Source organism: Furipterus horrens, unplaced genomic scaffold (assembly GCF_987537825.1).
Source record: "Furipterus horrens unplaced genomic scaffold, mFurHor1.1.pri manual_scaffold_8, whole genome shotgun sequence".
In the NCBI taxonomy this organism is placed as follows: Eukaryota; Metazoa; Chordata; class Mammalia; order Chiroptera; family Furipteridae; genus Furipterus; species Furipterus horrens.
The window spans coordinates 98015763-98029449 of record NW_028327178.1 but is presented as its reverse complement, the minus strand read 5'-3'; the positions used below and the strand labels follow the sequence as shown (position 1 = coordinate 98029449).

Sequence of the window (13687 nt, the reverse complement as noted above, 5' to 3'; positions counted from 1 at the left end):
ACCTCAACAGCATAAAAAAGATCCAGTCAGAAACAAAGGATATGCTAACTGAAATAAAGAACAATTTACAGGGAAACAACAGCGGAGTGGATGAAACTGAGAATCAAAACAATGATATAGAGCATAAGAAAGCAAAAAACAACCAGTCAGAACAAGAAGAAAAAAGAATCCAAAAAAATAAGGATGGTATAAGCAGCCTCTGGGACAACTTCAAGAGTTCCAGCTTTCGCGTCATGGGGTGCCAGAAAGAGACGAGAAAGAGCAAGAAATAGAAATATATTTGAAAAAATAATGAAAGAAAACTCCTAATTTGGTGAAGGAAATAGACATGCAAGTCCAGGAAGCACAGAGAGTCCCAAACAAGATGGATGCAAAGAGGCCCACTCCAAGATACATCATAATTAAAATGCCAAAGGTTAAAGCTAAAGAGAATCTTCAAAGTGGCAAGAAAAAAGAAGTTAAGTTACCCACAGGGGAGTTCCTGTAAGACTGTCAGCTGATTTTGAAAAAGAAACTTTGCAGGCTGGAAGGGATTGACAAGAAATATTCAAAGTCGTGAAAAGCAGGGACCTACAACCGAGAAAAGCTATCATTTAGAATCAAAGGGCAGATAAAGAGCTTCCCAGACAAGAAAAAAAGTAAAGGAATTCATCATCATCATATGAAATGTTAAAGGGACTTATTTAAGAAAAAAAGGATCAAAACTATGAACAATAAAATGGCAAAAATACATATTAATCAACAATTGAACCTAAAAAACAAACTAAGCAAACAAGAAGAACAGAGACAGAATCATGGATAAAGAGCGTGTTTTGATGGTTGCCAGATAGGAGGGAGGTGTGGGGGAATGGGTGAAGAGGTAAGGGGACTAAGAAGTACAAATAGGTAGTCACAGAATAGCCATGGGGATGTAAAGTACAGTATAGGAAATGGAGTAGCCAAAGAACGTATCAGCATGACCCATGGACGTGAACAAGGTGTGGGTATTTCCCGAGGGAGTGGGGGTTGCTCGTTGGAGGGGGGCAAAGGGGAAAAATCAGGACAACTGTAATAGCACAATCAATAAAATATAATAAAAAAATAATCTCAAACCAAGGACGAGCTCAAGGAAAGCTAGTTCAACTTCCTTTAAACATTGAAAGAGAGGAACTGAATCTCTAGCCAGCATCACATGGTTTGTCTGGTTTCTCTTCACAAGGCTTCTTTAGCTTTCATTTGAAAATAAGTAAAACTTAATTTGAACCCTTCAGTTGAATTGTTAGGGCTCCTTTACACAACATATATTTCTTCCTCTAAATTTCTACTTAAAATCCACTTTTGTGAAATTTATCAAGTGCAATTCAATCACAAGAGAAGGGTACAAATGGAAAACAAGACAAATCGCAGTTGTCTAATTCGATAACACTGTGGTAATAATGCATGCAGCGATTGTGTTGGCCCCAACCACCTTTCCGGAGCACTTTAATATGTAGAAATCACTTAGACACATCATCTCATTTAGTCCTCACACTGTCCTGTGAGCGCCCTCTTCTCAGAATCCTTCCCTGGCCGAGTTTCCTTTCCCTGCACTCATCTCACTGGACTGTGGTGAACAGTTAATATCTGTCTTCCCCATCTCAGTTCTGAGCCCCTGGTGCCAGAGGCCATGTTACATTCAAATTTGCACCTGCTACACTATAATCACTCAATAAATATCTGATGAATAAATGAATAAGTACATGAAAGACCAAGAGAGGGGGCAGTAGGTCACACATCTAGTCAGAGGCCAAGCAAAGAAGCACATGTAGTCTCTGACCAAATTAAATTGCAAATGTGTACCTCTCCCCACTTCCTTGCCTCTTCTAAGGGCTACTGTGACTAGGCAAATAGTGAATAAAAACAGGAATTCCCAGAGCCTTGGAGTAAAGTTTGGCTAACTAAGACATACCATTGTAAATTTCAGCTCCATAGTTCCAAGTGACCTTTTAGTGTGGGGAATATAATTGCAAAGCTAGGTTCTTTCGGGCATTGCAAAGCTCACATTTGATTCTTAGCCCTCTTATACAGTAATGCCAACGTTTTATCATAGTATTTTGTATTTAAATGCGTATGCCGCTGAATGCTAAAACACAGACTTTTGAAGGAAGAAAAAACATCCAAGATTATCCATTTCCTTCATTTCTTTAACAGCTTTATTGAGATATAACTTACATACCATAAAGTTCACTTATTTTAAGTGTACAGTTCAATAATTTTTTATGTTTTATGTTGTTTGTGTTTTTTGGAAGAAACTTTCCCACAACTTTTATTTGGTAAAAAGTGTTTTCATGTTTCAGAACACTGAAGATATAACAGCATTATTTGGGCTTTAGTATGTCCCTCCCAAGTGGTGTGTAAACACAGTCTCATGTATATCCAAGTTGGATTTTATCCATGTTGTTTACTTTTTTATTGCTTATTCTATTACAGTTGTCCCGATTTCAATTCAGTAATTTTCAGTAAAGCTATAGGATTGTGCTACAGTGACCACCATGCCACAATTCCATTTTAGAACATTCCCATCACACCATAAAACACCCTGTGCCAAGCGCAGCTGGTTCCTGTTCCCACTTCCAGTCCTAGGCGATCACTAATCTGATTTTTGCCTCTTTAAAATTGCCTTTTTTATGACATGTCATCTGAATGAAATTATACAACAGATAGTCTTTGGCATCTGGATTCTCTCATGTAGCATAATGTTTTTGAGCTTCATCCATGTTGTAGACTATATCAGTACTTTGTTTCTTTTATTGATGAATAATATTTCATTATCTGGATATACAACATATTGTTTATTTGTTCACCAGTTGATGGACATATAGATTGTTTTAATATTTTGGCTATTATGAGTAATGCTGCTATTAACCTGTATATACAAATTTTTGTGTAGACATCTTTTTTCATTTCTCTTGGGTAGAAATCTAGGAATGCAATGGCTGGGGGAAAGGTAGCTTTATGTTTACCTTTTTTAAGGAACTACTAGACTGTTTTCCAGAGTGACTGAACCATTTCATCTCCCCACAGCTTTCCAGTTTTCCCATATCCTTGTAAACGCTTGCTATTGTCTGTCTTTTTACTGAGAGCCATTTTCGTGGCTATGTGTGGTGGTTTCTCATTGTGGTTTTAATTTAATTTCCCTAATGACTAATGAGATTGACCATCTTTTCATGAGCTTATTAGTCATTTGTATTTTATCTTTAGAAATGTCCAGTCAGATATTTTGCCAATTTTTTAGTGGGTTGTTTGTCTTTTTATTGGGTTGTTTGTCTTATTACTGAGTTGTAGTTATGTATATTGGATGTTAGTCTTATACATACATATGATTTGCAAATATTTTCTTTCAATGCATAGCTTATCCTTTTATTTGCTTGATAGTGTATTTTGAAGCCCAATTTTTAAAAAAGTCTAATGACATCCAATTTATGTGCCTTTCTCCCATTAATGGCTAATGCTTTTGGTGTTGTATCTATATACCTTTTTAAAATCAAAGCTCATGAAGATTTTCTCCTGGAAGTTTTATAGTTTTAGCTCTTACATTTAGGAGAGTGATCTATTAGTTTTGTTATGTTATGATCTATTGATCTGTTAGTTATTGTGTAGTGTAAATTTAAATTTATATTTTTTCACGTGAGTATTTAATTGACTCAACATCATTTACATAAAAGATTATTCTTTTACCATGAAATTGTCTTGGCATCTTGTCAGGAATCAATCAATCATAGATATAGTGGTTTATTTTTGGACTCTCAATTCTCTTGCATTGATTTATACCTATACACTGTATCAATTTTCATAAATTATGAAATCAGGAACAATAAGCCCCCTGGCTTTGTAATGATTTTTAATTTTTTTAATCTTATGGATACTTGTGTTTTCATATTCATTTTAGTATCAGCTTGTTAGTTTTTAGAGAAAGTGTCTTGGACTTCTGATAGAGATTGCCTTAAATCTATAGATAAATTTGTTGAAAATTTCCATCTTTAAAATATTGACTGTTCCAAACCATAAACACAGAATGTGCCTCCATTTGCTTAGATCTTCTTCAACTTTTTCAGCAATGTTTTGAACTTTTTAATATGCAAGTATTTTAGTTCTTTTTGTTTAAATTTATTTCTAAGTATTTTTGATACTCTTGTGAATGAAATTGCTTACTTAATTTCATTTTCAGATTGCTTTTTGCTAATGATGAAAGTATAATTGAATTTTGTACATTGATCTTCTATCCTGTGACCTTGTTGAAATTGAAAGTGTGGTATGTAGCGATAATAGATTATTATTCAGACATTAAAAAACAGGAACTCCTGCCATTTGTAATGACATGGGTGGATGAATCTGAAGGGCATTATAATAAGTGAAATAAGTCAGACACAGAAAAACAACTACTGCATGATCTCACTTATATGTGGAATCTAAAACAGTCAAATTCATAAAAGCAGAGAATAGAGTGGTTATTGTTAAGAGTGCTGGATGGTATAGGAAATGATGTTGGTCCAGGAGTTATACAGGATGAGTAAGTTCTGGAGAGCTATGTAACACCGTATTTTATACTTGAAATTTGCTAAGAGAATAGATCTTGTGTTCTCACCATAGACCATGGTAGCTATGTGAGGTGATAATTGTGTTAATTAGCTCAATTGTGATAATCATTTTACAATGTATACATCTATCAAAGGCTCACAGTGTCCATCTTATATATGTATAGTTTTTATTTTTTAATTATACTTCAATAATAATAGAAAAACCAACTCATAGAAAATGGACCCATAGAAAAAGAAATCTGATTGGTCAGTTGGTAGGTAATCAAAGGGCACAAACAATATTTTAAAACCTTGAGTTAAATTTATGTGAGTTATATCTAATGTCATATATCAATTTACCATATTAGAAAATGCAACTGAGAAATATTTTTAAATATTCATTAATTTAACACTTTAAATAAAAATCATTTTACTTCAAATAATAACAGTAAGTCCATTACATGTTAACATAAATAAGACATTTTTATGAAAACAATTACTTTCAAAAACAAAAATGACTTAGTGAGAAGTGGAGCGTTGTTTTACATTTTTGCTCATCTCTAACATCAGGGGGACTAGACAGCTGCTAGATATCATATCTGCTTCTGCATTCAAATGGTTGCGTTATGGTGCTGATTGAAGTAAATGAAGAGAATTCAGTCTCATATGGTTCTGAAGTCCTGTGGCCACAGAGGAGCTCTACAGTACACTTGTGAGACACTCGAAGTGCACAAGGCAAACGATGTCTTAATGTTATTCTGAAAATAGTTTTGACCTTGCAAATCGCCTGAGCTGGTGTCAGGGACACTGGGTGGGCTTCTGCTTCTCCCTGGGCTTTCTTGGCTTCCCCCATCCCCTACAGGTGCCTGCTTTGCTTTGCCCTATCTCATGGCATAGAACTCAGTTGTTTGGGAAGGAACTGGAGCAGGGCAGGGCAGACATCGTGAACTTTATAAGTACTAAGATTGGTTGTGGCATTGATGAGTTAACTCTGATGATTTTGTGTGTATTTGTGTGATAATATTTATGAGCAAAAATGTTGGTGTTGGAAATTAGGGTTCTCACTGTAGAAAGAAAGAAAAGTCAATGTGGAATGGGGAAGGTGAGGAAGACTATTGTATTTATGGATTTGAATTAGTGATATCTGTATGAACAATCAGTAAAAATTTCTGATGTCTAAAAAATTTAGCTCTGGCTGGGTGGCTTAGTTGGTTGGCATGTCATCCTGTATACCAAAAGGTCACCCGGTTTGATCCCCAATCAGGGCACGTACAAGAAACAACCAGTCAGTGTTTCTCTCTCACATTGATGTTTCTCTCCTTTTTTCTCCCTCCCTTTCCCTTTCAAAAATCAATAAGCATGTTCTCAGATGAGGACTTTATATTTATATATGTGTGTGTGTGTGTGTGTGTGTTCATTCTTTCCAATGCATGGACATAGAAGCAATGGAATCACAGTAGCAATGAGCTAACTGGGTGCCCAGATCTTGCCTTACAAAATTTCTTCTTTGGAAAATGTCTGATTGCAATCTTGGTAAAGAGAGCACAGGTAAGCCTCGTACATTTTGTGATGCCAGGCAGCGAAGGTGTGCTCACCGACCTGAGAAACCTCAGAAGGATGTTGGAGCTGCCTGGACTGAAACTATTTTTACTTCACAATTACATAGATAGTTTGTATTTGTGTATATTTATTAACTCCTTGTATCTGGCTCCCATACAGCTATAAAAGTAAAACAAATTTACAAATAAACAAATAGTATCATGAAAGAAAATCATCAGTGGTGGCAAAGTGACTGTGACTGATGGACTCTTGCCATGTGCGTCATCTGGGTGGGGCTGGACACAAAGGTTGAAAAGTACCCTGTCCAGCTGCATCTCTGCTCCTATGCAGGCCTCATGTGCCCTGTAGGGGGCACTGTTGCTGTCAGTTCAGGTTCCCTCATTGCACCTTTCCTGCACTGTGCCCATCCACCAGCTTCCGTGGGCTTTGATGCAAATGACTCTCAGTTATGACCTTCTTTCCATGTTTGCCATTGGACTACCACAGCCGGCTTGTCTGCTCCACTCACTGAACTGGGAGCGCCTGTGAGTTTCTTTCTCTGCATATAATTGGTGGGCGTGGGAGGCCCCAAAGCCCTTGGCTTGAGATGAGATTAACTCTTGGGTACAGTTTATATTCCAGAGCTCCCCATTAGGATCAGGCCGAGACTGGAACTTTGCCTGAAATTACATCTTGCTTGGCTCCCTCCCCTCTTCTCTCCCATATACCCTTACTGGTTTCTGTGGGGTCCACTTACCTAACAATACATCATTTGCATTAAAACCCTGGTGTTGGGTCTGTTTCTGGAAGAATTTGAACTAAAACATGTCTGTTTCTGGGAGACCATGAGCCCAAATGCGCCCTTCTGGAGTCAGGTAGCCTTCAACGTGGAGCTGCGGTATACGTACTCTCTATCTATCATCTGATGTCAACATTCTGAATGCATACAGCCTCTGGCTGGAGACATCTTCCCTAAATATAGAAAGGGGGCACAGGATGTGTGAGTGATGGATGGGTGGCTTGGATAAATCCCTGGTCTCTATCAGAGAAGCAAAAGTCATCATCTGAACCATTAGTTCAAGAACCAAAAGAAACATGATGGTCTAACAGCAGGGATCTCTGAAGCCTGCAGAGGAATTTCTGCAAGCTTTGCTCTTAAAGGTGTCTGAGGCAACTGTCCTCTAGGGGTTGGGGGGCGGGGAGTCTCACGATTTGGGACCAGAGTAGAGTGTTCTTGCCTCAGTAGACACTGAAACTAAAGGATGAAAGTTGCTGGCAAACCTGGGTCATAAAGCCGAGGAGAAGGGGGATGGGGGTCAGTCACTGTAGCAAAGAGGATGAGCAATGGACACTGAAGGTGATCTCCAGCAAGGACACCAAAAACTAGGGAGATGACAGAAGGTTCAAACTCTCCTTGACCTTATGCATTGAGGCGGGGCTTCAGTATAGCTTTCAGGGATCTGCAAGAAGGGATCCTCACATTAAGTTATGCAGAAAATGTGGTCATAAATGCCTGTGTTCTCAATGGGAGAAATAGAGAAGGTGTTATGGGAGGGGAAAATGTGTGAGTAAGTGATCTATGTTGCGAGATGAGCATTTTAAGTTATTCTTCTCTCGTATTAGCAGGGTTTTTCTGTTACAGAAAAAATATATTGTTATTTACAAATAACCCTCAATAGTTTATTGCAGCCACTTCTTTTGTACTAGAGTAGGACTTTGGGGGGTTATTCTCCTCTAGATATGATTCTATCATTACCAGCAAGCTGAAAAGAACTTAAATAAATGCACTTTCAAGACAATGATGAGATGATGTTATTACAATAAACAAAAACAATACCTATCAGGGTGAGGAAACTTGCACAACTTACATGTGCTGTTGCTCAGACTTCTGAAAAGTGGACTGGAAACCAGGCTCAAAGTGTCCCAAATGCCAGGTTGGGGAGTTTCAATTATGTCATTCAAATGGTGGAGAGCCTATGAAAGTGTTTGAAGAGGGACAGTGCTATATGATTAGGAAGATCGATGGATTGACTGATTAGTTGATCAGATAAATTTAAAACAAAGAGACCAGTGGAGTCCAGGTAAGAGGTGGGGAAGTGCCCATGCTCAACATTATGAGTGGGAGGAACAAGAAGTGGGGGAGCAGGGGCAGACTGATGATGCCAAGTCAACAGGGGTTATTGATTAGAGGTGCATAGTGAGATCCAAGGAAGTAGGAATTGAGAATGAGCCCTGAACACAAGGTCTGGCCACGTGGTGGACAACACTACCCTTCACTAAGGAAGAAATGTAGAATGAGCAGGCAGGTCGGTAGGGGCTCGGACTGAGCCGCATTTAGAACACATCCGGTGTGAATTGGCTTTGGGAGGTAGATGTCTACAAAGCCCTGGTTTATACGTCTGAAGCTCAGGAAGGAGGTAGAGCTGTAGACAGAAGTGACAATAATGACTAAAAAGTTCATCCCTCCAGGCAGTGTTCATTTGCCTCTTCTCTATCCTGTCCAGTGTTTATCAGCTGGTTGTCAAGGAAGAGAGACTTCAGAAGTCACGGCGGGCAGCTGACATCATCGAGTGCTTTTCGGTGCCTGTGAGCTACAGGAATGCCTCCAGCCTCGATTCTCTGCACTACTTTGCTGCTGAATTGAAGCCCGCCAACCTGCCTGTCACGCAGCCCTTTACAGTGGGTGACAACAAGACATACAATGGCTATTGGAATCCCCCTCTTTCCCCTTTGAAAAGCTACAGTATCTACTTCCAAGCACTCAGCAAAGCCAATGGCGTAAGTATGGCCACGTGGAGGCCATTGCTTTTCTTGTTTGTATTTTAACCTTTCTCAAATGAGAAGGCAGTGTGGCTTTAGAGCAGAGGTTGACAAAGAGTGTCCAAAGACTTAAGTCCAGCCCCATACCTTTTCTTTGATAAATAAGGTGTTTAATTTTTTTTTAATTGTGTTTTATTGATGAGAGGGTGAGATTTGTTGTTCCACTTACTTATTTATTCCTGGGTTGCTTTTTGTTTGTGCCCTGACTGGGAATTGAACCCACAACCTTGAGGTATTGGGACAATACTCTAACCAACTAAGCTACCTGGCCAGGGCTGTTTTGTTATTACCACAGAAATACCTTTTTATTTATATAGTTTATGGCTGTTTTGATGCTGCAACAATACAGCTGTGTAGTTGCCACAGACACTATGCCCCATGAAACCTAAAATATTCACCATAGGAACCTTTACAGAAAAATTTTGCAGATTTATTAGAGAATTTTAAAAAAGGGTGTTTCACTTGGGCAAATCACATGGCCTGAATCTTAATTTCCTCATCTATAAAGTACCTATTAATTTGATTTCTATGATTGTACTAAGCATATTTTATTTAATCAGCGAATACTAGCTTCTTTATGATTACCATTAGTCACATTAGAAAATATATATTTTTCTCCCAAAGACAAGGTAATCTTTTTTATTGTATTAAGTGTTCTGTCGCTCAAAATATATCTTTTATGTAGCTTCTGTGCATTGTTCTTGGTTTGTACTCTAAGGGATCAATAGAACCAAGGCAACCACCTTCTCAGGTGGTATTCTTTCAGTTACGGAAGATCTTTCCTACCATTCACTTCCCCTCTACACAAACACACCCATCTGGTCTTAGTTTCTGCAAGCTACATATCTTTAGTTCCTCTTGTGACACAAATTTATCTTTCCCACCTAGTCTACTTTTGTGGACGTACTCCAAGTTAATATGTTTCATTCAACAAATACGTAATGAATAACTGATGTAGGCTAGGCCCCTCTAGTCTGCATTAAGTTGACGTTGTATACGCCCTTATAGGAACACACGCAGTGGAGAGTGTGTCGTGCCCCACAGCATAGCTGGAGAAGCGACAGGGTCCATGGAGAAGGGAAAGCTGAGATGAAAGCAAGATTCAGCGAAATGTGTGTGAAGGTCCTATACAGGCTCTGGTGGAAAAGAGTTTAGTCTGTCAGTGGTAGTCATTACCCTGTGAGAAACCTGGTTTGAGGCACTAATTAACATTTAAAATGTCCACAGACCCATTTAAATTCCACATTGGTATTTCAGTTCTGCATTTATTACTGGCGCCAGCAACACTCCTTGCAGAGACTCTAAAATTACACAGAGAGGTAGCCAGACTGCCTTCCACCTGTCCATCTGGTCTTCCCCCTGCATGAAACATTGCCGTGTTGAAGAGGAAGACATAAAGATGGGCAGAAGCATCTCAGGGCCTGTCTTGCTTCTGATTCTCTGCATCCCATACCAGCCGGGTTATTAGTTTGGCACAGCTCTGGGAAGGTGTGGCTTTCCCTGCCCTTGGAAACACACCAGGAGATGCTGTTGGATGTGCATGCTGTGAAGAGGAGTAATAGCTGCACTCAGTTCACACACCGTTACTTCCTACAAAGATTCCCATAAAAACCCAGCAAGAGACCAAATCTGTAGAACCAAAACAAAAACAAAAACTGACAAATAGACTCCAAGAGGAGCATGGTTGGCCTTGAGCAGAAGAGCAGATTAGGCAGAAGGACTGGGCAGTTTACTCCCCGAACATCACACAACAGACCCCCTTCTCAATGCCTTGGGTTTTTCCATTGGAAATAAAGCCACCCCTCTCTGAAGCTACCTCATCGAGGAAACAGTGTCTACTACTACTTCCAGCATGCGCAAGGCCTTGCTCATTCATAAGCAGTAATCACTTCTGCTTTCAAGCCCACAGCATGCGCCCTCCCCTTTTGGATCTAAGATCTGCAGTAATGAAACCCAGGCAGGAATGGAACTGGAAGGGTCCTCAGACCAGGTGTCTTGAGAGTATAGTTGGCCTCACAGGAACAGAGAGGAAAAACTATGGGAGCTATTGCATTTTCAGAATGCTGTATTTTTCTTTGCAAGAGAAAAACTCACACCCTGCATCAAATTACTGTATTTAGTATTAAGTTTTCCTGAACAGGGTGGGTACAAGGGTCACAGGAGCAGAAAAGCTATTCTCAGTCTGACAAATCTCTGCCTGGCCCTGCTTAGATTTCTTCACATCAAAAAGCAAGCAGACAATGCAGCTAAGCCTGGAGGATTTTTGAGGAGAAAATGTTATAACCCACAAATTCCTTATCAGCCAAGTTGTTGTTTTTGTACAAGTATGTCAGAAAGACATTTTCAGTAACAAAGGCTCCCACATGCCCTGCTTCTAATAAATCATTCAAAGAGCAATTGACTGAGCAATGAATCAGAATGAAGACATCAAGAATAGAGATATATGGGATAAAATGACCCATAGTGAGTACAGAAACTAATTATACAGTGTTAATGCTCACTAGTGGCTCTCAATATGTTACAAAAAACTAATTAGTTAAAAGAGAGGATGTATAGTGTAAAAAGTTAGCAATTGTGATCTAGGTCTGGAATTCACTCCACGTCAATAAAAACTGAGAAAGAGGATTTTATGAGTATAAATAAGAATCTGCTAATTTTCCTTTAGATAGGATGGAATAAATACTATTCTTTTATTTTTGATACTGAGAATTTTTTAAGTATGCTTTTTAAACATAAAAGCAGCCCTCTAAACTATCATTTAAAAGCCAGGGGAAAAAAATCCAACAATAACCTACAAAGAAAAGGAAGAGAAACAAAGGAAACTGTAAGTAAACATAAAAATCAGCAACTATAAAGCAAGGCAAAATAAAAAAACACTAGATTTTTTAAAGCGGCGCTTCTCTTCCCTCATAAAAGGGGGAAGTATATATCATGGGTCAAGTAAAAACCAGAATTCAGCAAATCCGTGTCACTGGAAGGTTAAAAACAAAGGATGAAGCAAAGTTATATTAAACTAAAACAAGTTATAGGAGAGAATAATGGCCGCTTGTTCCAGGACACTTGTGGGCTAGGTTGGATAATTCACTATTGACCAATTTCATTACTCTCAAATGAATTTGCAAGTTTCAGTCAGAGCAGGGTAAGGGAATTTTAGGGTCCAGATATCTTTACTCTGTGGATATTAAGGATTGTTTAGCTCAGCAGAGTAGCTAAACACTCAGCCTTTACAATCACACTGTGTACACACAAAACCCTAGAAACTGTGTGACTTTAGATAAGCTATTAAAAGAGTTAGATATTGTTGGTTAAATAATTAAGTTAACATCTAGCAAGCACATAATAAAATAAAATCTGTACTTCCTCTACATGCTGGGAATAAAGCAGTAAGCAAAACAGAGGACTTCCTGTCCTCCTAGCATTTACACTCTAGTAGGGAGAAACCAAAAGTGAACCAATAAATATGTGAAATAATATGTCAAATAATTGATCATTAGATTTAAGAATATGTGGAGGTCACTCGTTAAATGTTGATAGTTGTTAGGATGAGGATAAAGACATTTTGTAAACTCTACAGTGATCTATATAAATATGGAGTATTTTACATCCAGCTGTATGAACAGTAATGGAGAATTCAAATATGATGTACATTATGAGGCTTGGTGCTCAGAGTCCTTGCAGGCATTTTCATAAAGTGTGAGTTGTTCACAGGCATTTATGCTGGGAATTTGATTAGGTTAGTAATATCACATTTACCCATGGCTGCTTTCCGTTTTTAATTAAAAAGTATTATTATTATTATTATTGTTATTATTATTATATTACAGTTATCCCAATGTTTTCTCCTTTGCCCTCTTCTGTCTAGCCCTCCCCTTCTCCCACAGTCAGTCCCCACACCACTGTCCATGTCATTGGGTCATTCATACATGTTTTTTTGACTGATCTCTTCTTTTATTTCCACCATTATCCCTCTTCCCCCTTTCCTCTGGCAGCTGTCAATCTGTTTCATGTTTCCATGTCTCTGTTTCTATTTTGGTCATTAGTTTATTTTGTTCATGAGATTCCTCTTATAAGTGGGATCATATGGTACTTGTCTTTCACCAGCTGGCTTATTTCACTCAGCATAATAGTCTCCAGTTACAACCATGCTGTCGCAAAGACAGGAATTCCTTCTTTCTTCCTGCTGCGTAGTACTCCACTGTGTAAATGTACCACAGTTTTTTGATCCACTCATCTACTGATGGGCACTTAGGCTGTTTTCAGCACTTGGCTATTGTAAATAGTGCTGCTATGAACATAGGGGTGCACAGGTTCTTTTGAGCTGATGTTTTAGGATTTTTAGAATATATTCCCAACAGTGGAATCGGTGGGTCAAAAGACAGTTCCATTTTTAATTTTTTGAGGAAATTCCTACTGTTTTCTACAGTGGCTGTACCAGTCCAACACTGCACTAGGGTTCCCCTTTCTCCACATCCTAGCCAGCACTTGTTGTTTGTTGATTCATTAATGATAGCTCTTCTGTGAGTTGGTATCTCATTGTGGCTTTAATTTGCATCTCTCTGATGGATAGTGATGTTGGGAGACCATATTTGCCAATGATACATCGGACAGGAGTTTAATCTCCAAAATATATAAAGAACTCATACAACTAAATGCCAGGAAGACAAACAATCCAATTTAAAAATGGGTGGAGGACCTGAAGAGACAATTCTCCAAGGAGGACATACAGATGGCTCATAGACATATGAAAAAATGCTTAACATCCTGGATGCTCTCTTAATGAATACAAGAGCAGT

The 13687-nt window shown here is 38.6% G+C and overlaps 1 protein-coding gene across 12 annotated transcripts in view; it reads left to right on the top strand.

Moving 5' to 3' along the window:
* Positions 1–13687, top strand: part of PTPRT (protein tyrosine phosphatase receptor type T) — a 690852-nt gene that overhangs the window by 483061 nt on the left and 194104 nt on the right. For all 12 annotated transcript variants that reach the window (XM_090286424.1, XM_090286422.1, XM_090286420.1 and 9 more), the window contains exon 11: positions 8579–8852. In XM_090286424.1, the coding sequence (XP_090142550.1) occupies positions 8579–8852 (274 nt within the window). The remainder of the gene's footprint in view (positions 1–8578; positions 8853–13687) is intronic.